Source organism: Bufo gargarizans, chromosome 1, assembly GCF_014858855.1.
Source record: "Bufo gargarizans isolate SCDJY-AF-19 chromosome 1, ASM1485885v1, whole genome shotgun sequence".
Classification (NCBI taxonomy): domain Eukaryota; kingdom Metazoa; phylum Chordata; class Amphibia; order Anura; family Bufonidae; genus Bufo; species Bufo gargarizans.
In genome coordinates, this window is record NC_058080.1 from 221,574,035 (window position 1) to 221,600,262 (window position 26,228).

The 26,228-nt window shown below is 43.0% G+C and overlaps 1 protein-coding gene across 1 annotated transcript in view; it reads right to left on the reverse strand.

Annotated features, from left to right (window-relative positions):
* AP1AR (adaptor related protein complex 1 associated regulatory protein) overlaps nucleotides 1-26,228 on the reverse strand; it is a 45,889-nt gene that overhangs the window by 14,396 nt on the left and 5,265 nt on the right. Inside the window, exons 2-7 of the mRNA XM_044306101.1 lie at nucleotides 23,172-23,220; nucleotides 17,102-17,128; nucleotides 14,906-14,931; nucleotides 11,835-11,931; nucleotides 4,355-4,453; nucleotides 3,757-3,812 (exon numbers count right to left, since the gene is read on the reverse strand). Coding sequence (XP_044162036.1) covers nucleotides 3,757-3,812; nucleotides 4,355-4,453; nucleotides 11,835-11,931; nucleotides 14,906-14,931; nucleotides 17,102-17,128; nucleotides 23,172-23,220 — 354 coding nt within the window. The remainder of the gene's footprint in view (nucleotides 1-3,756; nucleotides 3,813-4,354; nucleotides 4,454-11,834; nucleotides 11,932-14,905; nucleotides 14,932-17,101; nucleotides 17,129-23,171; nucleotides 23,221-26,228) is intronic.

The window sequence follows — 26,228 nt, forward strand, 5'->3', positions numbered from 1 at the left end:
AGTTGTCATTTACACAGATATTTCTCACACACAGTATGGGTATATGTAACAATACACCCCAAAACACATTGAGCTACTTCTTCTGAGTACGGCGATACCACATGTGACACTATTTTGCAGTCTAGGTGCGCAAAGGGGTCCAAATTCCAATGAGTACCTTTAAGATTTCACAGGGCATTTTTTACGCATTTGGATTCCAAACTACTTCTCACGCTTTAGGGCCCCTAAAATGCCAGGGCAGTATAAATACCCCACAAGTGACCCCATTTTAGAAAGAAGACACCCCAAGGTATTTCGTGATGGGCATGGCGAGTTCATAGAAGTTGTTTTTTTTTGGCACAAGTTAGCGGAAAATGTTTTTGGTTTTTTTTCCTTACAAAGTCTCATATTCCACTAACTTGTGACAAAAAAAATAAAATTTTACATGAACTCACCATGCCCCTCACGGAATACCTTGGGGTGTCATCTTTCCAAAATGGGGTCACATGTGGGGTATTTATACTACCCTGGCATTTTAGGGGCCCTAAAGTGTGAGAAGAAGTCTGGAATCCAAATGTCTAAAAATGCCCTCCTAAAAGGTACTCATTGGAATTTGGGCCCCTTTGTGCACCTAGGCTGCAAAAAAAGTTTCACACATGTGGTATCGCCGTACTCAGGAGAAGTAGAGCAATGTGTTTTCGGGTGTATTTTTACATATACCCATGCTGGGTGAGATAAATATCTCTGTAAATGACAACTTTTTACATTTTTTTTATAGAAAGTTGTCAATTTACTGAGATATTTCTCTCACCCAGCATTGGTATAGGTAAAAATACACCCCAAAACACATTGCCCTACTTCTTCCGAGTACTGCGATACCACGTGTGACACTTTTTTGCAGCCAAGAAGCGCAAAGGGGCCCAAATTCCAATGAGTACCTTTAGGATTTCACAGGGCATTTTTTCGCATTTGGATTCCGTGAGGGGTATGGTGAGTTCATGTAAGATTTAATTTTTGGGAACAATTTAATGGAATAGGATACTCTAAAGGGAAAAAAAAAAAAAAACATTTCCGCTAACTTGTGGCAAAAAAATAAAAAATCTTCTATGAACTCGCCATGCCCCTCAAAAGTGATCTTTATAGCGCCACAGCGATTTTACGGTGTTTTTGCAGTGATCAGAAAAAAATAATAATTCTGTCACTGCGGTGGGGAGGACTGAACGCAAGTGTGCGCACAAGATCAGGCCTGATCGGGCGAACACTGCGTTTTTTGTAGAGCCTAAGGTGAACATAATGTACTGATATAGATCTGATTGCGATCAGTCTTGATCACTTACAGATACTATATAGTACTAGTGCTGATTAGCGACAGCGATGACGCTAATCAGCGACTAATCAGTGGCTGCGGTGCGGTGGGCTGGGGGCTAACTACCTAACAAGTAGCTAACTAACTGCCGGTTATAAGGGACCCTTAGGCCCCATTCACACGTTCGCAATTCTGTTCCGCATTTTGCGGAACGGAATTGCGGACCTATTCATTTCTATGGGGACAGACTTTGTCCCGCTCGGATACGGAATTGCGGATCTGCACTTCCGAGTCCGCTCTTCCGTTCAGCAAAAATATAGAACATGTCCTATTCTTGTCCGCAACACTTCATCCAATAACACATGCAAGTAGCTAAAGCTCTTCTTCATTAGCAGTGAAGTGCAGCATTTTTGTAGATTTCCACTTTGTTTTGCAATGGAGCCCCAGAATGGTGTTAAAAAGGAAATGATCACTCAGCCCTTTGCTGGGCACAGAGGTGATCTGCCCAATCTGTGAAATGAGAGTCACCAGGTAGTAGAGACAAGCAGAAAACCACAGAAGTGTCAGGATGGCAGTGGTGGAGGAATTGGAGAGGAGTATGATTTTTTTTTTTACACCAGCAAAGCTTTAAATGTATTATTCGGGGGTCTATGTAATAAAACTTTTTTTTCAGAACCCAGAGGGTACACTCCTTTCATATTAGGGGATCATGATATGAATACAGCTGCCCCAACCCCCCAGTATTAGAATCATTGGTGGCGCAGTGGCCACAGCCACCCCCCCCCCCATTGTTATATTTATTGGTGGCCCAGTAGCCACAGGGTCCCCTTCGTCCTCTTCATTGGTGGTGCAGTGGTAACTTCTGATCAGGGCCCCAGCAGTGAAGTCGCGGGGCTCAGATCGGTTGCCCTGGTAATCTCTGCTGCTGTGTCCACAAAGCAAAGGGCAGCAGGGACAGTGTGAGATCTTATTCACCCTAATAGATCTCTATTAGGGGGACTAGGACAAGGGTTCTACCCATAGGGGGTTAATCGTTAGTAAGTAAAAAACAAAAACAACCAAAATATTCATTTTAAATCATTCCCTTTCCTAATTTTACATATAAAAATATATAAACAATAAAAAAAAAAAAAAAAAAAAAAAATACATTACATAACGCCACATCCGAAAAAGTACAAACTATTAAAGTATTGAAAAATCTCTCCTATGCGGGGAACACCGTAACAGAATTTTATTTTTATTTTTTTTAAAACACAGTTTGCCTTTTTTTTTTGTCGCCTTGCCCCCTCAAAAATTGGATAGGACTGTTTTATTATGGGCCGGATGTTCCATAAAATGCAGAATGCACGCTGCTTTTTTGGGGTTTTATTTTTCTTTCGCGTGGTATTGAGTATTGCAATACTTTTTTATGGGACCGAGATTGAATCAAAAATTTTTGATATTGTGACAACCCAAGTCACAGGGGCATAACGTCATCTCAGGTCCATTAGGTCACAATGAAATGGCATCCATCGGCTGTAAACCCCCGGAGCCAGGAGATCAGCGCTGGATAACAGTGGCTGCTGCACGGAGAGGCCAGGGCTGAGATAACAGGCACTGCGCTCTGTGGTTGCGGTAATATGGCTGTAGTGTGTAGGGACTAAGACCCATATGGAAAGCACTGGTCTTTAGTAAATGACCCCCAATGTTTTATTTGGCCCAAAGGCACGTTTATGATGCCAGTGTGCCCTTCCTGACAATGTGCACCTATGATGGGCACACTCTGAACAACCCATTTATCAGTTTTCCGCTAGCATGTCCCATTGTCTATGGAAGTGCCAGAGATAGCTGATCGCTGTTATCTCCAGCACTCCCATAGAGAATGAATGGAGCACTAGTGCGTATACCCAACTGGCCGCTCCATCAGATTGAGGTGAACGGTGACCCTGTTCTTGGTGGAGCAATTAAGAGATATTACTGTATGGGGGCATCAAAAAAAAAAATTATATAGTGTATGGGGGCAACAAGGAAACACAAGTACATTTTGAGTGTGTTTTTTTAATTCTAAATGGGCATTTATCGTGAAAATATATATATATATATATATATATATATATATATATATATATATATATTCATTCATTCATTCTCGTGATAAATTTCTTAATATTGTTATTGTGGGGCCCATCAGTATGTCTTTGGAGTGTGGGAGAAAACCGGAGCACCCGGAGGAAATGCACACAAACACTGAGAGAACATACAAACTCCATGCAGATGTTGTCCTTGGTCAGCTTCAAACCTAGGATCCCAGCGCTGCAAGGCACCAGTGCTGCCCCATACTGAGCCACCGTGCTGCCCCATACTGAGCCACCGTGCTGCCCCATACTGAGCCACCGTGCTGCCCCATACTGAGCCACCGTGCTGCCCCATACAAGTACAAAGCAAGAAACTGCTGCGGCAGAATTTATGTGAACCTGACAGTAGAGCATTACCTTTCTCCATTTTTAGCAGCTTGAGCTTTCTGCTTTATCCACTGTAATCGATGTTGCTAAAAAGAGGAAATGATATTGTAACAAATGCTGTGACATCAGTATGTTCTGCATAATATAGTTGGATTATTGGTTTGCTCGTGGTTTTCTATACATTTATTTTATGGTAGACTCAAAACCTCATCCACTAGCCACTAACACACCAAGCATTACATTAACATGAACAGCTGTCCTCCATCCTGTAAAAGCTGATGTGTTAAAAGTAGAGTGTGAGTGTGTGTGTGTGTGTGTGTGTGTGTGTGTGTGTGTGTGTGTGCATATACTGAATAGCATTTCTTCAAATCAATACAATTATGACTATCCTGTAATATATCAGAAAATGCACTATACAGTTGGGCATTTATGACTGTTACTGATGTTATTTTCATACCGTATATGGTAACTACCATGTAATGGCGGCTATCATGTCCTCTTTCTAAATCACCCAACATTAGAAGCAACCGATCCATTATTTCTGCAATTGTCTTGGCTTCTAAACAACCAGATATTTTGTAGTAGCGATGAAATAGCAGCTGTAAAATTGGGGTTCCCATCCCCTCACCTCCAGAATCTTTTTCTGCTTGGCTGCCCTGGCAGCTTCACGCTGTGCAGTATATAAAGCCTCTTCTTCTAGTTTTAACTTCTCCTCCTGTAAGGCTAACTGCATATGAACAAAATGATAAGGGTTAACAAAATCAGAACCTGTCTAGCTGCCCTCGCTATTAAAAGAGAATGGAGAGAAAATAAATTCATGCAAAAAGAAAATGAATAATTATACCCACACCACTTCATCCAATAACACATGCAAGTAGCTAAAGCTCTTCTTCATTAGCAGTGAAGTGCAGCATTTTTGTAGATTTCCACTTTGTTTTGCAATGGCAACTTGTTATCAAAGCTAGCGCAAGAGAAAGAAGATTTTACGTCAGCATTTACAGGTCATTTTAGGTTGTTATGGACAGCTTTTCCCCAGCATTAATGTTTTATAGTTCTTTTCAGATTGCCAACAGAGCATTATTACGGGCAGCATAAAATCCTGACAAGTGTGTGTTTTAGGCTAGTCTCACACTAGCGTTAAAAACTCTCCGTCAGGCTGTGCCAGCAGAGCAGCAGCCTGCCAGACTTTATCGTATCCGTTATAGCGGAAGCACCGCCAGACCTCAGTGATTATAATGGGTCCCAGCGGGGATCCGGCCTGTTTCACGGATTAGCGTCGGGATTCAGCCAGACAAAAAACGCTGCAAGCACTGGTTTTTATCCCTTGCACTCATGCGTGAAACCAGATGGATCCGTGACGGCTCTCATTATAGTCAATGGGCTCCGCCAGGGAAAGGTAGTATCCAGCTATGATTATGAACCCTGGCGGGCTGTTTCTCTGCCCCATTTCCCCTGACGAAGCCACCTCTTGTGGCGAAACATGTCGGGTGGGGTGGTATAGCGTGTTTTAGGTTTTAGACAGTGTATGGCAGTGAGGATCGGATAAAGTTAGTACGAGGGACAGCAAGTGTATAAGGAGTGTTTTAGACTGAGGGAGTAAGCCACTGTGAGACCTCTATCAATAGTAATAGAGGCAGGCCCTCAGCGAGGGTTAGCTCAGGACCAACTCAAGTGCAGATAGTGGCGAGATGCAGTAACAATGTTGCAGTACTTCTATCCCTGACGAGGAATAGAGACTGTGGGCCCAGATAAGAGTGTACGCTTGTTGCAAGTGGCGCACCCTGGCTGACAATCGTTGTAAAATAGCAATTTAGTATCTCTCAAATGGTTGTGACAGACGGGTGGATGAGACCCGTACTGCCTACCTGGATATAAGTGTGACAAATGTGGCAAACACAAACACGACTTCCAACAACACACCCACCACCTAGTTGTCCGTGAACTGATATATTTAATTAGTGACCGTGGCAGTCACTATAAGAGGATTTAGCTCACTTGCCATTAGACACTGATAATTTTACAAACTTCTACTTTTCTTGTGTGTGTGAAGTATAATCTTCTTTTAATATATATCAATAAAATAATAATTTTAACATTAGTTAGAGACCCCTAAAGGGATTCTAGGTCTATACTGACCATTGAAATATACTGTTTCTCTGCCGGAACAGCCTACCAGACAGTTTAAACGCTAGTGTGAAACTAGCCTTACTCTGAAATGATGCAGGGTTTCAAAAAGAACAGGCAAGTAACAGGGAGAAGAGCCATGTAGCATCTACCGATCCAACCTAGACTGACAGGACCCTCCCTATACAAAAAATAGGAAAAGACCTACAGACAAAGCTGAGGAAGGTGGGTAGATGCCAGTGGGCAGTCATCCAGAAACACTGTAAAGAAGCCTGTGAGCATTGCTAACCTCGTGTTTTAGGCAGCATGAATCTCCTGACACCTTAAAGGGAGCTTCAAGCTTTGGTGAAGCCACAATCGTGCAGCAGTGCTCCTCAGAGTGCTCTGCACCACTGGGTTTAATCTGCGATGCTCTTCTTTTCCAGCGTGCAGAACATGGATCTCACATTTGTCAAGATTGTATGCTGCCTGTAATATATGCATCTCCTGACAGGTTCCCTTTAATGCCTTGTTGGCAATTTGGATAGAACTATAAAACACTAGTGCTAGGGAAAAGTGAAAGGTTGCACATAACAACCAAAGGATCTCTTAAAGCTGAATGCACAATCATGGTTTCCCCCTTTATAGGGGTTGTCCGGGTTCAGAGCTGAACCGGACATTCCTCCATTTTCACCCAGGCAGCCCCCCTGACTTAAGCATCGGAGCAGTTCATGCTCCGATGCTCTCCTTTGCCCTGCGCTAAATCACGCAGGGCAAAGGAATTTTTCAGAGATCCGGTGACGTACCGGGCTCTCCATGGGGCTGCCAGGAAGCCCGGTGACGTCACCGGCACTGATGGGCGGAATTTAGCGCTGCCCTAGCCAGTAAAACGGCTAGGGCAGCGCTAAAGCCCACCCATCAGTGTCAGTGACGTCACCGAACACACGGTGTGTGTGTTAAGATAAACAAAAGAGCCCGTGCCCTGCACGATTTAGCACAGGGCAAGGGAGCGCATCGGAGCATGAGATGCTCCGATGCTAGCCTCAGGGGTGCTGCCTGGGTGAAAATAAGGGCATGTCTGGGTTCAGCTCTAAACCCAGACAACCCTTTTAAGGGTATGAAATGTCTGCGACTGATCCACATAATCGAATGGCCTTTGTAAAACTATGGGGAGATTTATCAAACTGGTGTAAAGTAGAACTGGCTTAGTTGCCCATAGCAACCAGATTCCACCTTTTATTTTTCACAGCTTCTTTGGAAAATTAAATGTGGAATCTGATTGGTTGCTATGGACAACTAAGCCAGTTTGATACATCTAAATAGGAGTGGTTTTTACAGCATGTATATAGGGGGAGATTTAGCGAACAGATTTTCAGTTGCAGAAACTTCTCCAACATTGCAGTCATATTACCATTCATGCGGAAGGTCACTTTAAAAGGTGTAGTAAACCATTTCTAACTTTGTGGTTAACGGAGCACACAGTCCTATCACTTCTCTCTCTATGCTCTAAAATGTTCTACACTACAAGAAATGGGGGAAAAAAAGAATACCTGGAAAGCTTAAAGGGGTTCTCTAAGAATTAAGAAAATAAAAAGACTTAAATATTACTTTATTATAAATATATTCCCAAATGCCTTTCATTAGTTATAATGGCTCGTTTTGTCTGGGGAGCAATTATCAGGGGAAATAAAATGGCCGCCGTCCTATTAGTACACACAGAACCTGTCCTAATCCCACAGCAGGACAAGTTACTTCACAACACTGAGGTAAAGCGCTGCCTCCTCCTCCTCTCCGCTTGTACAGGTACATGAAAATTTTATTGTGGCTTGGCCACAGATTTCACCATTTGTATTGCATAAATACACATACTTATGAAGTCAAATGCACCACAGTGATTGAGCCGAGACAAAGTATAAACTGTTAATTGTGCTTGGTCAGTGATCACATAATCAAGGTGGTGCACCCTTCATCTTGGGTTCTACAGCAGGGTATATGATGAAGAGTCACATTAATACTGAGGGGTCTCTCCCCTTGCTAAGATACAGGCTAGTAATGGTCATATACATGCTGGATATCCTCCAGTGGTATGTCATTCCAAACTTTCAACTTGGACCTAAAAATCAGCCAAGGTGATTGTTGGCCACTGTATATGGGAGGTACATTGATCCATCCAGTCCCAGACAATCTCGATAAGTGAGAGATCTGGTGACTGGGTTGGCCAGGGGAGCTGCTGGATACCCTGAAGAGCAGATTGTGCAGCGCAGGCAGTGTGTTAGCGAGTACTCCGACATTGGTATATGCCTTCACTTTACACTGCTCAGCATTCCTGTCAGGCTGACAGCAGATCTTTGGCAAAATCACTCTATTAGTACCTATGGTAGGGCAGTAACTCTGCTCTACAATAGATGGTAATGATTCGATCCTAAGTGCAATATTACATCATGGTTGAGCAGCCCAATAGGAAGGAGGGATGCGACACTGCGCTCCCTTCCAGTGAGGCTGCTCAGCCATGATGGCATATCGTAGGCAGGATCGCATCAATACACCATTGCTGTCAGGCCGAGCAACACGACTGGAAAGCTTAGTAATGTAAACTAAAGGTCGGCAACGAAGCACAGCATGTAAAATGAACGTGACCCCTCACCACCCATTCATCAGGACTGGGGGGATCGGAGGGAATGATTAAGGGCGACTCATACAAAAGTAATTACATCTTCAGCACTCTCCCAGCTATACAGCAGTAGGATTAGCTAGGGGCAACAAAAAGCAGCAACAGATTCTCATTAAGGGACAGATTATGCGTCTCCCTGCTTTCACGGGAAACAATCTAGCAAAATGGACACATTTCTATGAATATAAAAAAGAAAAAAAAGAAGAAAAACATAGGGTGGTTAATACATATGTATGCCAAAGTTCTACGTTTTCTTCTAAATAAATATACTATTAACGGATTTTCAAAGCTTATATTATTCAATGTAGCAATAGACACAATCTACAGACAACAAGGAGCAAAACTTAAAGGAAATCAATATACTTATTGCATTATAAACCAAACAAAGCATTATGGAATATTTAGAAGTAATGTAAGGGGAAATTGATGAGTTGCCCATAACGCCGATATAGATTGCAGTCAGCTTTCATTTTCTAAAACGAGAGCCTGGAACTGACTCAATCCTTAAAGAGCTGTAGGTTTGGATGAAGAATTCGATGCCTTTCAACATGAGAATACCTTACGAAGCCATCACAAGTCATCTTACCACATTTATAGCCCGCTAGTGCTGTAGTGGCAAACTGTGCAAAGCAGGCGACACAAACTTACCAAACAGATGGCTAAGTGAAGAAGCATATGTGTAAGAATCATCTATCTTCTAATACCCACTACCAAGCTGCGGACCACCTCTGGAAGCAAATCTAGCATAAGAAGCACTAAGGCCTCTTTCACACGGGCGTCATGTTTTTTGCCCGGATAAGAGGCGGGTGCGTTGCGGGAAAATGCGCGATTTTTCTGCGCGAGTGCAAAACATTGTCATGCGTTTTGCACTCGCGTGAGAAAAATCGCGCATGTTTGGTACCCAGACCCGAACTTCTTCACAGAAGTTCGGGCTTGGGATTGATGGTCTGAAGATTGTATTATTTTCCCTTATAACATGGTTATAAGGGAAAATAATAGCATTCTGACTACAGAATGCTTTGTATAATAGTGCTGGAAGGGTTAAAAATAATAAAAAAGTTAACTCACCTTCTCCTCTTGTTCGCGCAGATGCCACTCTGTTCTTTAGCTGTGGACTGAATGACCTGAGGTGACGTCAGATCACATGCTCCAATCACATGCTCCAATCACATGGTCCATCACCATGGTGATGGAGCATGTGATCTGACGTCATCAAAGGTCCTTTAGCCCACAGATAAAGAACAGACCGGCATCTGCGCTAACAAGAGGAGAAGGTGAGTTAACTTTTTTATTATTTTTAACCCTTCCAGCACTATTATACAAAGCATTCTGTATTCAGAATGCTATTATTTTCCCTTATAACCATGTTATAAGGGAAAATAATACAGTGAATAGACTGTCACCTAGAACCCATGCGTGAAAATCGCACCGCATCCGCACTTGCTTGCGGATGCATGCGATTTTCACGCAACCCCATTCATTTCTATAGGGCCTGCGTTACGTGAAAAACGCACAAAGAGGAGCATGCTGCGATTTTCACGCAACGCACAAGTGATGCGTGAAAATCACCGCTCGTGTGCACAGTCTCATAGAAATGAATGGGTCAGGATTCAGTGCGGGTGCAATGCGTTCACCGCACGCATCGCACCCGCACGGAAAACTCGCCCGTGTGAAAGGGGCCTAACACTTCCTTGGGAGAAACTTGGATTTCATTTTTCCCGGTCAAGCAAATGTAGATTGGCCCGTCTTTTGAGCCTAAACACTTTTTTGCTATTTTAGCATTAATAACTTTTATTTCTTGGCCCACTAAAATAATTTTTGCAGTGGTTCTTTCACGACACCTAATGCTGTTTGAAATACCTTTTTAATATTTCTTTTCAGTGATGGCCAGTTCACAGTGTTCGCCAGCGAACACATGTGGGCTGCCAGCTTGACTCACAAGTCCGGCGATGCACAGGTAAGCCCCTACCTGTGCCGGGAGTCGGTCTGAAACAAATGTGGTCACCAGGTGCAGGCAGTTCCGAGAACAGCCCGATGAAGGCCCCCGGCAGCTGTTCTCGGAACTGCCTGCTCCCGGGTACCGCATTTGATTTCAGACCGGCTCGCGGCACAGGCAAGGGCTTACCTGTGCATCGCCGGACGGGTGAGTCAAGATGGCAGCCCGCATGTGTTCGCGGGCGAACACTGCGAACTGGCCATCACTGTTTCTTTTAACTTTTTTTTTTATTTTTACGTTTAGTGAATTTTTTATTTAACAATGCTTTGCTCTTTTCATTTTCAAACTAACATAATTAATATATCATTTATGTAATGTCCCTCATGGAGTCATAAAAGACATATGGGGAACATTCGCTGTTTGTTTTAGGTTGCTGTTTTTAACTATACACATAGGATTCATATAAGCCTTAATGTCACTTTACACTGCTCAATTGAGCAGATGATTGTCAGGAAGGAAGTGTTCCTTCCCAATAATTGCCTGCTTGTTAGTGAAGGAGACAAATGAGCACTTTGCTTGTTCATTGGGTAATCGGCGGTACCTTTACAATGGCAAATTAGCACTAAAGACTGTTCCTAGGAAAGCATATTAGTGATGATCTGTTCAGGCAGAGTAAAGGGGCCTTTATACCCCAGTAGAGGTAAGTAAGTGAACGTGGCTATTTTCAGGACTCCTACAGAAGTTAATGGAAAGCGACCATCCTTCCAGGTCATTGTTCTAGAGATAGGTGGGGGACCCAGGGATTGGACCTGCATCTACTGGACATTTATGACATTTTCTCTGAGCATGCCATAAATGTCCATATGGGAAGACCCATAAAAATACAAAGCCATGACTTCACCACCAACTCTGGCCTGACCACATATCATAAGAACATCACTGGCAACCTCAGCATTGCCCTTTCCTACAGGAGCTGAGAATTAGAATAGAGGGGGAACAAGGAATATGACTGTTTGAGCTTCTTCGCTTTCTAAAGTGGCGATAAAAGCAGAGGAACTTAGAGGGAGGGGTGGCGCTTACCACACCCCGCCGGATTTACAATAACTTACACCAGAAACTGGCGGAAGTTATAGCTCTGGTCTACGCCCGCCCTGTGCCAGAGATGTGCCTAATTTATTACCAGGCATCTGCCTCTTAATAAATCAGGTGCAGCGCACAGGGGATCAAGATTGGCATATGGGAACGACCGTCTTGCTAAATGTCCCCCACTGTGTCACTATTTCACAAGGAACCTGTATTATAGGATCATTACATATGTCTTATTCTGTATTATCATGTATTTGATAAAAGGGAACTTCTGTGACCGCTGAGACTCCAAAATGTGGAGATAATCATTACCTCATTCTGTATCTTGAAATCGTCTCTTTTCTGTCTCTCAGTAATGGAATTGTAGTGCCTTTCCTTTAGGTCCAATATTTCTTCCTCGCTTAAAGGTCTGTGAAGAAAGTACTAAATAAATGTACGTTTTTTTTTGTTGTTCAGCTAGTGGCTCCATCAGGTCACATTACCCATTGGAATTTAGATGACTGAATATCTGCAGTTCTTTATTAGCAGCTTGGTTAAGGGTAGCAATGCAAGCTATCCAATTGTTGCCCACTTGCAATGTGGAAAATCAAAATTCCCTTCTAACACAACGCTCATAAGGCATTTTACTGCAATTTAGCAGCAGATGTACTGTACTATATACATATATAGTGTCTCAACCACATGTGAGTTGTTAGTGAAGGAAAGTTTATGCAAAAATGTATCACTGTTGTGTTGGGGCAGGTTTGGTTTTTCTCACTGGCTTCAAATGGGCAAAAATAACGCGTAGATTTGCACTTTACATTTACTACTTAAACAGTTGTCATACACTATGAAAAGAGAATAATATAGTAACACGCACTCAATCGCCCAGGAACGTATCCAAGACAAGTGTATACCATGAGAACCTGATATATATTATATCCACATATCAAAATCATATCAATAAACAACTAAAACATATGAATAAAGTTGTCACACACTACTATAGCTAAAGTGGCTCCAAATAATGTTTTTTAATGGTAGAATATAAGTTTTACATTTCTCCAGTAGTTAACGTCCGGTGAAAAGCTAAATGGTGGTCACACTTCAGGTTCTATTCTATCTTGTACATGGACACAGCTTTGTGTAATGGGCAGCATTTTCACTTTTTAGAGCCTCCAACGGTACAGAAAAAATACATTTTAAGGGGTCAGGAACTCTAAAGATAGATGTGAGCATGAAGGCAGCTACATGCAGGTTTAGACTTGCCAGAGAAGGACAGATGAATCCCTCGGTGTGCCCCTAGTCCCGCACCCCCTGCAGAAGTGGCACGTGGTACAGCAGACTGACTGCACTACATATAGATAGGCAGCGTACAGCACCGCAACCAGCCTATATTCATAAAAAACTGGCTAGATTAGCAATCGACCCAGCTTATTAGAATAGATGCATCAGGAGGCCGAGATTACTTATAGGAGACAAGCAAGTCAGTATCCTCTCAAGGGCCCATGCACACAGCCTTGGCTGCGGTACGCACATTGCGGATCCACAAAGCACGGAAACCCGCTGTGTGCATTCCACATTTTTATAGATGGAAGGATGTTCCGTTCCACAAAAAGTCCTATCCTTGTCCGTAAAACAGACAAGAATAGGACATGTTCTATATTTTTGCAGGGACATGGAACGGACATACAGAGTGCTGTCAGTATATTTTGCAGTCCCACTGAAGTGAATCAGTCCGCATCGGTACGAACAAAATACACAGTCATATGCATGAGCCCTTACCCAGAGGCCGGCCTTCTCGAAGTCGCAGCAAGGCCTCCCATAACCAATGATCCTGCAGCTGTCTGTCGCTGTGTGAGTAGCTGTTACATGTAGCTGTACAGTGGGCACCCAGAATTAATATTATTGGTGGGCACAAGGCACCTCAGTCCGACACTGGCAACATGGAATCTTCCTATAAAGTGACTAAGCACTAGAGGTAATATGGCCAAGCAGGTTTCCATGTAAGCGTTTTGAGGCCCTATTCACATCTGATTTCTGTTCCTAACAGAAGCCACAATGTTATGCCGTTTTGACAGCGAGAATGGCAGCATGTGCTGATCTTTTACTGCCATATAATCTGATGGAAAAGTCAGAGAAGTCGCCATACACATATTCTGTACTTAGATTTATTCTGCCCTTGATGTACTCAATATCACTTCTCCATTGCACTGACTTCCTGCTGAAGAGGGAGAAAGCAGAAGCCTAAACCAATAAAGAGACAGGGGGCGTGTCTCAGACTAGAGTTCGATACCATAAAAAAAAGTATTGCGATACTCGATACCATGCGAAAAAATAAACCAAAAAAGCCACGTGCATTCCGCATTTTAAAAAATGGCAAATCGCGCAGTTTTTATTAATTTTTTCTGTTCCGGCGTTCACCGCATAGATTTTTTTTTATATTTTAATAGTTTGGACTTTTCTGACGTGGTGATATGCGATATGTTTATTTATTGTTTATATATTTTATATGTGAAATTGGAAAAAGGGAGTGATTTTTTTTTTTTTTTTACACTTTTTATTTAATAATGGGCGCACTGTGCCACCAATGATTTTAATGGGGTGGGGGGTTGAGGGGGGCGCACTGCACCACCAATGATAATTAACCCTTAATACAGGAGGCGGGTACTGGCAGCAGATCAGCGGCAGTTAACCCTCAGCTTCCGCACCCGAGGGGTTAATTGCCGCTGATCGCAGCTCCCTGTCAGAGGCAGGGTGCTGGCTATGCGATTGTGCTGCCGGCACCTGCCTCATGTATTATGTGTTAAAGACAACCTTATATGGGTCCGGACTTTAAGCAGCAGGCTACACAGAGCGTTGCCCAGGGATGTCGCAGCACTTATTATTCCTGGGCGCCGCTCCCTTCACCCGATATGCCCCATTACTGTCTCCTGCTCCATATGCTAATTACTATCGGAGCAATGGGGAGGAGACATCAGCTTCTCTAGTGGGCGTTCCTTCTCCCTGGCTGTAGCACTGTCCAATCGTAGTGCAGGGAGAAGGAACGCCCACTAGAGAAGCTGATGTCTCCTCCCCATTGCTCCGATAGCATATTGAAACATTACAATAGCTACTGAATTTTTCTTTGTCCTGCTCACTGAGGTGGAAGCACATGCTCAGTTCCATCCTTCAATTACCACTAGCTGCAGCAGACAGGGCATGCCCCTAAGCTTGAAATGAACCTAGCAGAACAATTGGATGAGTGAATGGGGAGAACTCTGGATCCATGAGAGGTACAGGGCTGGTTCTAGCTTTATTAGAAAGACATTGTCCTGTAATAGATTAGGTTGGATTTTCATTTTTTACATTAATAATGGGATAACCAAATGAACATAAATTGGGTTCTAAAATTGACACTGTACCTTTGGCTGCTTCCTGGGCTTTCACCCTGGAAAAAAGGACAAATACAAAACCACATTTCAATAAATAGTATATTACTAAGGGCCCAATCACACGACCGTATGGTTGCTGTGCACGTGTTGCACCGGCCATGTGAACTCCACAATGCGGTGCAGACCCACTGACTTGGAATAGGTCCACAATCTGCAAGATAAGGCAAAAGATAGGACATGTCCTATCTTTTGCGTTGCAGAGGGCACGGATCCGAAAGCCCAAGGAAGCGCTTTGAAGTGTTTATGTGGGCTTCTGATCCGTGCCGCCAAACCGCAAAATATATGACATGTCCTATCTTTTGCCGTATCTTGCGGATCACAAACCCATTGTAGTCAAGTTCACACTGCTGGCGCTCGTGCTTTATGGCCGGCTATTTTCGGTCCGGGAAACGGGTATGGCAACCATACAGTCGTGTTAATGAGCCCTTACAATGTTACAAAGTTCAATATTACAGAACTTCTGAGTAACATGCATACTTTTGCACTCCTTGATACATGAACCAACCCTAAACATGCATCTGTGGGAATTTTCGATGGGGTTGAGGTCAAGGCTCTGCGTGAAACCAGTTCTTCCACACCAAACTCACACATTCATTCCATTATGGATCTTGCTTTGTGGGGCCTTCCCCAAACTGTTCCCATGAAGCATAATTGCCCAAAATGTCTTGTATGCCGAAGCATTAGGAATTCCCTTCTCTGGAACTAAGTGGCCGCACCTCAGATCATCTCACCCAATGAACAAGCTTTCTGCCAATTTATCAGGTGATCTGCAGTACCTTTAAATGGGCCAATTATCTGGAAAAAAAGTGTTTGTATGAATGTTTGTTCGCGATAATTGGCCCGAATATTGGACCGTGTAAACCAGCCCTAACTCTAAGTTTGCCAGCTTCATAAATGTATCTAAAAGCCAGACGAGCCCACAATCTAGTTTAAAAATGTGAACTATTGAGGATGTTGGAAAAAGTTATTCCTTTTGGCTCATCTAAATAATGGGGATTAGTGGCTAAAATGAGATGTGAAAAAAATTGTGGGGCAAAAAAAAAAAAAATCCACGAAAGTGGTACGCTTAGCATAGTAAATGTGAGCCAGTGTAGGAATTCACACAGTAAATTTTTATAAAAAAAATAAAATAAAAATGTGGATGCATTCTTCAGTTCATGGTTGTTTGTAAGGCCCCTTTCACACGGACGAGTATTCCGCGTGGATATGATGCGCGAGTTGAACGCATTGCACCCGCACTGAATACCGACCCATTCATTTCTATGGGGCTGTTTACATAAGCGGTGATTTTCAGGCATCACTTATGCATTGCGTGAAAATCGCAGCATGCTATATTTTGTGCGTTTTTCACGTAATGCAGGCCCCATAGAAATGAATGGGGTTGTGTGAAAATCGCAAGCAAGTGCGGATGCGGTGCGATTTTCACGCACGGTTGCTAGGAGACGATCGGGATGGAGACCCGATTATTATTATTTTCCCTTATAACATGGTTATAAAAAGGGAAAATAATAGCATTCTAAATACAGAATGCATAGTACAATAGCGCTGGAGAGGTTAAAAAAAAAAAATATATTTAACTCACCTTAGTCCACTTAATGGTGCTGCCCGGCATCTCGTCGGTCTCCTTTGCTGAACAGGACCTGTTCAGCCGGGCTACGTGATCAAGTGGACTAAGGCGAGTTAAATTATTTTATTTTTTTAACCCCTCCAGCGCTATTTTACTATGCATTCTGTATTCAGAATGCTATTATTTTCCCTTATAACCATGTTATAAGGGAAAATAATACAATCTACAGAATACCGATCCCAGACCCGAACTTCTGTGAAGTTCGGGTTTGGGTACCAAACATGCGCGAGTTTTCTCACGTGCGTGCAAAACGCATTACAATGTTTTGCACTCGCGCGGAAAAATCACAGGTGTTTCCGGAACGCACCCGCACATTTTCCCGCAATGCCCGTCTGAAAGAGGCCTAAGGATGGACTACTGTTTCAGAAAGATGAGTCCCACCTTCTCAGTCCATAATGGGTGCATAGCTGATAACCTGCAGTTCTGGTGAGATTTCTTATAACCCCAGTCTTTATGCAATTCACTTTTCTTGCTACAATAAGTGCGCAAATGGTGCTATGATCTGACTAACACAAGCTAAATAAAGTATACGTACTTACCTCATCACTTTCTACAAGGTTTTCAAACTGTTAGAAGAAAAACACAAAAGTCAAAATTGAAAATGCATCCTGATAATCGCTCTATTTAAAAAAAAAAAAAAAATCTCATAGGAGATTTATTATGGCTGTACACTGATTTTCTGGCATAGAATAGTCAAATTTTGTCGCAAGTGTCAGTCTCCAACATTCTCCCCATTTTTTTGCAAAAAGTAGATGGGGTATAGGTGGGAGGAGGGGACCTGTGGCACACATTGCACCAGAAAACTACCCCGGAGTAGATTTCAGTTATGGTGCATCTCATACCAGCACAGGACAAATTAAAGGGATTGTCTCATCATGGACAATGGTGGCATATCGCTAGGATATGCCCCATTGCCTTATAGGTGCGGGTCCCACCGCTGGGACCCGTACCTATATTGAGAACGGAGCCCCGCAAGGTGGTGGCTGGAGGACTCCCCATAGAAGTGAATGGGAGCGTACCGCGCATGCACGGGCCTCGCTCCTATTCACTTCTATGGGGCCAACGGAAATAGCCGAGCCAGCGCATGCCCTCCTTCACTTGCGGGGCTCCGTTCTCGATATAGGTGCGGGTCCCAGCTGTTGGACCCGCACCTATAAGACAACGGGGGCATATCCTAGCAATATGCCCCCATTGTCCATGATGAGACAACCCCTAAGACTGGTGTACACAACTCTGGACTTAATAAATCTCCCCCAATGTCTCAAACCGCTCTTCTGGTATACACATATAGGCACTTATGTGCAGAAAAAAGTATTTAAATTCAGGTCCCACTTTAGAAACAATGGCAGACAATTAAAATGATCATATACAGTATAATAGCAAAATTGTTTAATTGTAGAAATCTTCAAGGAACTTGAACTAAAAAGGACATAATTTCACTTTTAATTATGACAATCGCTTTTCTGTACACGGGTGCATGCGGTACTTTCCCCCCCCCCCCCCCCCCATCTAAAAAAAACGGATCTCAGACGGAAATGGCTCAAACGGAACAGAAAATGATAGGTGATGAGAACTCTCCCTTGCTGAATCTTTTCCCACAACACTATAAATATCAATCGGATCAGCCCCTGCTCTATACCATGCTGCCTGCAGATTACAATGCATTTTGTCCTGACAGGTTCTCTTTAAATACCATTTCCTACTCTTAGGTCAATTTCTCAAAATCCTGGACAAAGAACAAAACATTTCAGAAACACTCCGGATCTGGTGTGACTAAACGCATAAAAACAAATCCTCACTCTTGTAGACATAAAACAAAGTACCACGGCACTCAACTGGTTCTTGCTCAATCAAATGTGTAATTTTTAAGCGAGTTTCCGGTCTGGTCCAGAGATAGATATATAATGTACATTGGTAACCACTTATTAATCAGTCATGTTTAAGCCGTGTACGGACCTTCAGTACAGCGAGTAACCAAAGTCATCCCAAACTTAACAGTGTATACATATAATCATATGAAAATTCAAGGGACTGAGTGGGGCCCTCCAAAAAACCAACGAGGAAGGGTGGCCGCTGGTGAAGAAGAGAATCACATGCAGACCCGGTCACAGGTAATGAGAACTTGGTAGTGACTATTTCATCTGTAAATGTCTCACCTGCCCAATTGTCAGTATCAGGAAGGGGTTAATCCTTTTGTCCCTCCCCCAGATACTTTGGTATTGGAACAAGAACTACAGGTTGAAAATACATTTTCATAATAAATCAATGAATTTAATTGTGGAACATAAGGAGACTGCAGAGAACCCATTGAATAGATCATCTCTGGGTTTATAGAACAAGAGTTCTTCTATGCCTCCAAGTAGGGATCGACCGATTATCGGATTTACCGATATTATCGGCAGATATTCAGGATTTTGAAAGCTATCGGTATCGGCATCTATTTTGCCGATATTCCGATAGCGTATGGGGAACACAGATCGCGCTGCTGACAGCGCTCTCCGTGTTCCCCTTAGCAGCACAGGGGAGAAGGAAGCAGTGTCTCCTCCCCCTGTGCTGCTGGTGCCGCTGCCGCCAATGAAAGGACAGGGGACAAGAGAAGGGGAGGGGCTGTGGCCACTGCGCCACCAATGAAGATTAATCTCTCATTTATTCATATACAGGAGGCGGGAGCTGGCTGCAGTATCACATAGCCGGATCGCGACCTCTATGAGCTGTAGCTGCGATCTGCGGTAGTTAACCCCTCAGGTGCCGCAGATCGCAGCTACTGCTCATAGAGGTCGGGAGCCGGCTATGTGATTCTGCAGCCAGCTCCCGCCTCCTGTATATGAATAAATGAGAGATTAATTTTCATTGGTGGCGCAGTGCGCCCCCCACCCCGGTATTAAAAACATTGGTGGCGCAGTGCGCCCCTCCACAGGATCCTCTCTCCCCTGCTCCTCCGATCTGAGCCCCAGCAGTGTAATGCTGGGGCTCGATCGGTTACCATGGCAGCCAGGACGCTATTGAAGCCCTGGCTGCCATGGTAAGCTCCATGCTGCTGTGTGCACAAAGCACAGAGCAGCAGGGACAGTGTGAGCTCCTATTCACCCTGATAGATCTCTATCAGGGTGAATAGGACAAGGGTTCTAGTCCCTAAGGGGGCTAAAAGTTTGTAAAAAAAAAAAAAAAAAGTTACAAAAATAAAAAACCAAAATATTAAGTATAAATGAAAAAGAAAGATTTACAAAAAAAAATAAAAAATACACATTAACAATAAACATTAATGTTCAGCAGATTTGTGTAGGAATTTAATATTTTTTTTTCAAAAATGAAAATTCCCAGAATATAGGTATAAATTATCAGCTATCGGCCTGAAAGTTCACAAATTATCGGTATCGGCCCTAAAAAAAAAAAAATCTATATCGGTCGATCCCTACCTCCAAGACACTACCATCCAGCTGTCACATTTCGGTGTGGGAGGAAAACTCACACCGAACGTAGGAGGGAAAGGGGTGAGGGTAAAAGGCCTGGAAACTAGGGAAAGGAGCTTCTCACCTCCTAGAAAAACCCTATTCAAAGTCCTGACTGACTACATATATGAACTGACCCCAGAGGTAGGTGAGCTCATACACCGGAACCTAAAGTCCTAGTTCACTCTGAAGGACCCTGGTACTAATGTCAGGACAAGAGACCTGTTCCTCCAATTGGTAGGACGAACAGGAGTCTCCCTAAGGCCTAAGCACAAATGACAGGCAAAAGAGCAACACGAGTTAACCCAAACAATAGACAAAAGGGAAAGAAGACACTTAACTTCAAATGGCTATGGAAGCACAGGAACTCTTCCGAGATCTAAACGCCAGCAATCCAAAACAAGACTGAAGCTATAAACTGCACAGCATGGTGGGAGAAGCCACAATAAATAGGGAAGTATAAATTACCACATAAGCAACACCTGAGGCATGGGGTGTGGCCATCACCAGAAACAACACAGACACGAATTGATAAACAAGCAACCTGTCAGATCAAACCACGTGTTGCCAGTCTCGCTGATCTCCTGGCACCTGTCACAGGAACGTCCGTGACACCGGCTGAGACTTTTATATCATTAGCCCATGCTGAGATACACAATGTGCTGCTCCAAGATACAGAAGACAAGTTTAATCCTGCCTCAGATCTAGCCCAAGAGGAGAAAATGGCCCTAGGTTCTTTGCAGCACAATGATCAGTTGATAATTAAACTGACCAATAAAAGCGCTGCTGCCGACATTATGGATAAGTCTGATTAATTGTAATCCCATAACAGTGTTTTATGTCTACCGAAAATTCATAAATTTCTTTATAGTCCGCCCCGGTAGGCCCATCATGGCATCTACCAACTCTGTCTTGTCCCCACTGGGGATTTATCTTGATAGAATTCTTATGCCACTATAATTAAAGGTAACCTGTCACCATGAAAATGCAATGTATGCTACAGGCAGCAAGTTATAGAGCAGGAGGAGCTGAGCAGATTGATATAGTTTTATGGGATAAGATTCTGTAAAACTTGTATTTTAGACATTTTACCCTTAGGATACCAGAGTTTTTTTCATTTTGGCTTTTCATTTTTCTTACCAATCTTCCTTGAGCCATAACTCTGTATGAGGACTTATGTTTTGCAGGACAAGCTGTACTTTCTAGTGCCACCATTTAATATGGGGGAAATAAATTCCAAATGGGGTGGGATTGAAGAAAAAAAAAATGCAATTCCTTAACCACTTTACTGGTTTTGTTACCACGACGTTCCGTTTGTGGCAAAACTGACTTGTGCCCTTCATTCTCTGGGTCGGTATGATTATAATGATACCACATGTGTAGGTTTTTATGTCTAAATAGTGTAAAAATAAGTTTAAACTTTGACAAAATTATTATTATAATTGTTTTTTTTTTACATCACCATATTTTGACCCCCATAACTTTTTATAGTTATATCTAGTGAGCTGTATGGGGACTCATTTTCTGCAGGACAATATGTTGTTTTTATTGATAACATTTTGGAGTGTGTGTGACTTTTTGATCACTTACATTTTTGGGGTAAGAGAAGATGAAAAAAATAGCGAATTGGCCTTTTTCCATTACATCATTTGCTGTATTGGAAAAATATTTTTATATTTTAATAGTACAGGCGTTTTTGGTCGCGGTGATACCCATGATGTTTATATATTTTTATGTATTTCTTTTTTATTCTACGGAAAAGGAGGGGGGGGGTGATTTAAACATTTATATTTTTTTTTTAGATATTTAACAGTTTTTAAAACTTTTTTATGATTTTGAAGCTCGTACTTGAGCCTACAAAATCCCAATTTTTTTTTATTCTGAACAATCATGGATTTTTTTTTTATATCCATTTATTGCTCAGAATTGCTCATTTCTTATGTTGGCCTGCCACATGCTGGCCAAAATAAGAATTGCAGCTTTAATACCCTTGGTCTCTTCACCGAGACCTAGGGCATTGAGTTCAATTACCAGCATCCTCATTGGCCACAGAGGATGCCGGTAAAAAGCCTGTAAGCGCACGCTTGATCACGGCATCTAAAGGCTTTATTGACCGCGACCGGCACTCACGAACAGGCACTATGTTTGCCCATCGTACATGTACGGTGCTGGTAGCAAAGGGATTAAAGTCCTGCTCATTCTGGACTTTAAAGTAAAGGAGTTGATCCTATCAGTGATTGACAGCCATCTATGTATACACAGTCAAAGAGGGAAGCCTGTCAGTCACTGATAGGGCCGCCTCCTGGACTTCAAAGCCCAGAATGAGCAGGAATTTAAATGAATACATTTAAAGTTATACTGAATCTTTTCCCACAAAACTATACATCAATCTGCTCAACTCCTCCTGCTCTATAACATGCTGCCTGCAGCTCAAACACGATGCTCAACGTGACAGATTCCCTTTAAACATTGGTGACTTTCTCTCAAAACTGCAGGATTTCTCCATAGCTGAAGATGACTGTCAGTTACTAACCCATGACAATAACAGTGTATATACTGTACTTCAACTGAACACCACAAAGATCTGGCAGCTACAGAGAGGCTTTTGGCCACCGAATCAGATCTAAGCCTGACAACAGGAGTTGTGCATGAAACTACTGAGCTGGTATTGAAGGAAAATGATTTCCTCTTTGGTGATGTCATCCTTATAAAGATTCAGGGGACCGCCATGGGGTTCAATGTGCCCCCCATTCATATGCAAACGCCTACATGACTTATTTTATTTTTTTCAGGAAAAGTTTGTGTATAAACATACACCATTCCAGCAATAGGACCGGTGGTTCCATTGATGACCTTTTCTGCATATGGGGGTGGGGGGGGGGGGGGGGTACCTGAATCTTCCATTATAGCCTTTGATTTCATCAACAGTGTGTACCCCGAATTGAGCTTTATTCTGCACAAGAGTCAGGAAGTGGTTAGTTTCCCAGATACTAATATTTAGAACAAAAAGGGTACATTGGTGGCCAACCTGTACAATAAACCAACGGACCGTAATAGCCTCATGCATTATGGCAGCTGTCACCCATGGGCAACTAAAAATTCACATCCCTGATCACAATTTATCAGTGAGGAGAACACATGTAACAAACAAACTACTTACCTCAATAGTATAGTGCTCGCCTCTTGAGCAACTTCTAAAATATTTGGATCTGGAGGTTAAAAAGACATTAATATTAATAAACTTTACTCCAGCAGTCATTTGCTTTCTGCACACCTTATTATTTTCACACAATATTATTCCTGCTTCATTCTTGTGACCTAATGGACGCCTTCTCCTCCCAATCTTTCTTACCTAGATGCTTCCTTCCGTGTTGTTCTTTCACAGTCAGGATCTATACATTACAGTTTGGATGAGACAACCTACATACAGTTGCATACGTTCACTGCTGGATTGTACGGTGCAGGATAAGTCTGCGTTTACATTTCCACTCTTCTGCTCGGAATGCTACGCTATTTTGTCCAACATTTTTTTTAAGGACTCTGTCATGGAGGTCTCTAACGGAGCACCCAATGCAGCGGGAATCTTTCCGGATACTGTTTATAAAGCCTCTCATGTTATTTTACTGTACTTTTAAATACCATCATTCTGTGCACGATAGATAGCAGCGGCTCATAGAGGGGCATATCAAAAGAGGTGGCATCAGTGAGAAAACCCCTTTGTAAATGTTACATGCTTATCTATAACAATCTGCCACCTATCCAGTCCTGTCAGGAATACTCAGAAATGTGTTCTTCCTTGCAGTGTGCAGCGCTTGTAAACTTTCTTGTACAGTATTTCTAGCAGCCAGAATAAGTGTCCTGTGCCAACCTAAAACATGATAACCATTGTTAAAGGGGCTGTGTCACTTCAGCGAGTGGCATTTATTATGTAGAGGAAGTTAATACATATTAGGCACTTACTAATGTATTGCAATTGTCCATATTGCTTCCTTTGCTGGCTGGATTCATTTTTCCATCACATTATTCGCTGCTTGTTTCCATGGTTACGACCATCCTGCAATCCATTAGTGGTGGCCGTGATTGCACACTACCCTGGTGGCCAGTGCACATAGGCTGGTGCTTTTTCCTATAGTGTGCAAGCACGGTCACCGCTGTTGGATTGTAGGGTGGTCGTAACCATGGAAACAAGCAGTGTATAATGTGATGGAAAAATGAATCCAGCCAGCAAAGGAAGCAATATGGACAATCACAATACATAAGAAAGTGGCTTGTGTTATAACGTACTATACATGATAAATGCCATTTGCTAAAGTGACACAACCCCTTTAAAGGGAATCTGTCACCTGATTTGACCATATTAAGCTCTCATCATTGCCATGTGTAATAAATTACCTTTTCTTATTTTCATGCTTTCATTTTGCTAAAAAAAGTGATCTTTATGTTATGCAAATGAACCCTGAAGGATCCCAGAGGGGCATTATTCATCACCCTCTGAGCCCAGTAACGCCCCCCTGCAGTGCCCGCCTTAGTTTATAGCCCAAGCATGCCTCCTCGCTATGTAGTAACGTCCCACAGCCTAGTTTAACGGCGCCGCCCCCTCTGCTACGTCACTTAATTCATTCAAGCCACGCACCAGGAATCTTCAGTTAGTCCGGTTGAAATCTCGCGCAGGCGCAGTACCGCCTACTGCCTGTGCAATCCAACCGCTCCTGAGGGCAACATGCGCAGAGCCCAGTGATGCGCGAGATTTCAGCCGGACTAACTGAAGATTCCTGGTGCGTGGCTTGAATGAATTAACTGACGTAGCAGAGGGGGCGGCGCCGTTAAACTAGGCTGTGGGACGTTACTACATAGCGAGGAGGCGTGCTTGGGCTATAAACTAAGACGGGCACTGCAGGGGGGCGTTACTGGGCTCAGAGGGTGATGAATAATGCCCCTCTGGGACCCTTCAGGGTTCATTTGCATAACATAAAGATCACTTTTTTTAGCAAAATGAAGGCATGAAAATAAGAAAGAAAACAACTGCAGGAGGTAAGGTAATTTATTACACATGGCCATGGTGAGAGCTTAATATGGTCAAACCAGGTGACAGATTCCCTTTAAACAAATAGGAGTAACTGGGGTTTCTACGCTTTAATCTGACTTGCATATTAAGGGGAGGGGCTTCAGATGCGCCAAAGTTACATCACAATTCTGGCATAAAATTCTCTCTCAAAGTACGTGTAGAGTCAGAGAAAAGGTTCTACCCCTGCCCCACATTTAGCATCCAGCCTAAGCCCCCGTGATAGATCTGGGGTAGATGGATTCTAGACAGTTTTTTACGCCATTAGTAAATCTGGGCCAATGCCTATCTGTGAAAAGCACTGTATACGGAGGTCCATCTTCAGACTGCAACACTACAATAAGGGGCCCGAGCCTAATGGGAAGGGGGGCACCTCTAAAATGGTTAAGAAGTGATGAGAAGGATTGATCACCTGTTCACAGGATAGATGATAAATGTATGACCGCTGGGACCCCCACTGACAGAGAAGGCCAAGTAGAGGGGGGCACCAGAGCGTATATAAATATCCAATATTGAGGTAATAAATGACAACCTTTCTCCCAGGAGACCTGCAGATACAGCTTATTCCATCTATTGTGTCCCCAAAAAGCCACTGCTAAAGATAAGTCAGTCATAGATGGACATACTTCCAACAGACCCCACAATATATATGTATTACACCAACAGATTCTCTGACCAACCATTGGTCAGATGGCAGATTACACACACAGATCTCTTGTTATACACACCAACCATTGGTCAGATAATGTGTTGGTGGAATACACGCCTAAGACACGTGCCTGTCCCCAGATCCCTTATGTAACATCAGGCAGATATCACAAGTGGTGGTAAAGACAAGAATCCCTTTCCCCACATTTTACTACACAAACAGTCTGCAATTACCATCCCACCCAGTTACACATCGCAGGGCTACAGAATATGGAAAAGCACATTAATTAATAAAGTCACCCCATGAATATTTCATGGCGTTAGGCTGCAGGCTCGCCGCTGATGCACATGTCCTCAGTGGAACCTGTGACGGCGGCTGCAGCACAATGACACACATCACACTGCTTAGTACAAGGGACAAATATAGGCTGTCACCTTGGATCAGCAGGAAACATAGGAAAGGCTCGGAAGCTAGGCCCGTAACGCTACTAATAGCACATTTACAGT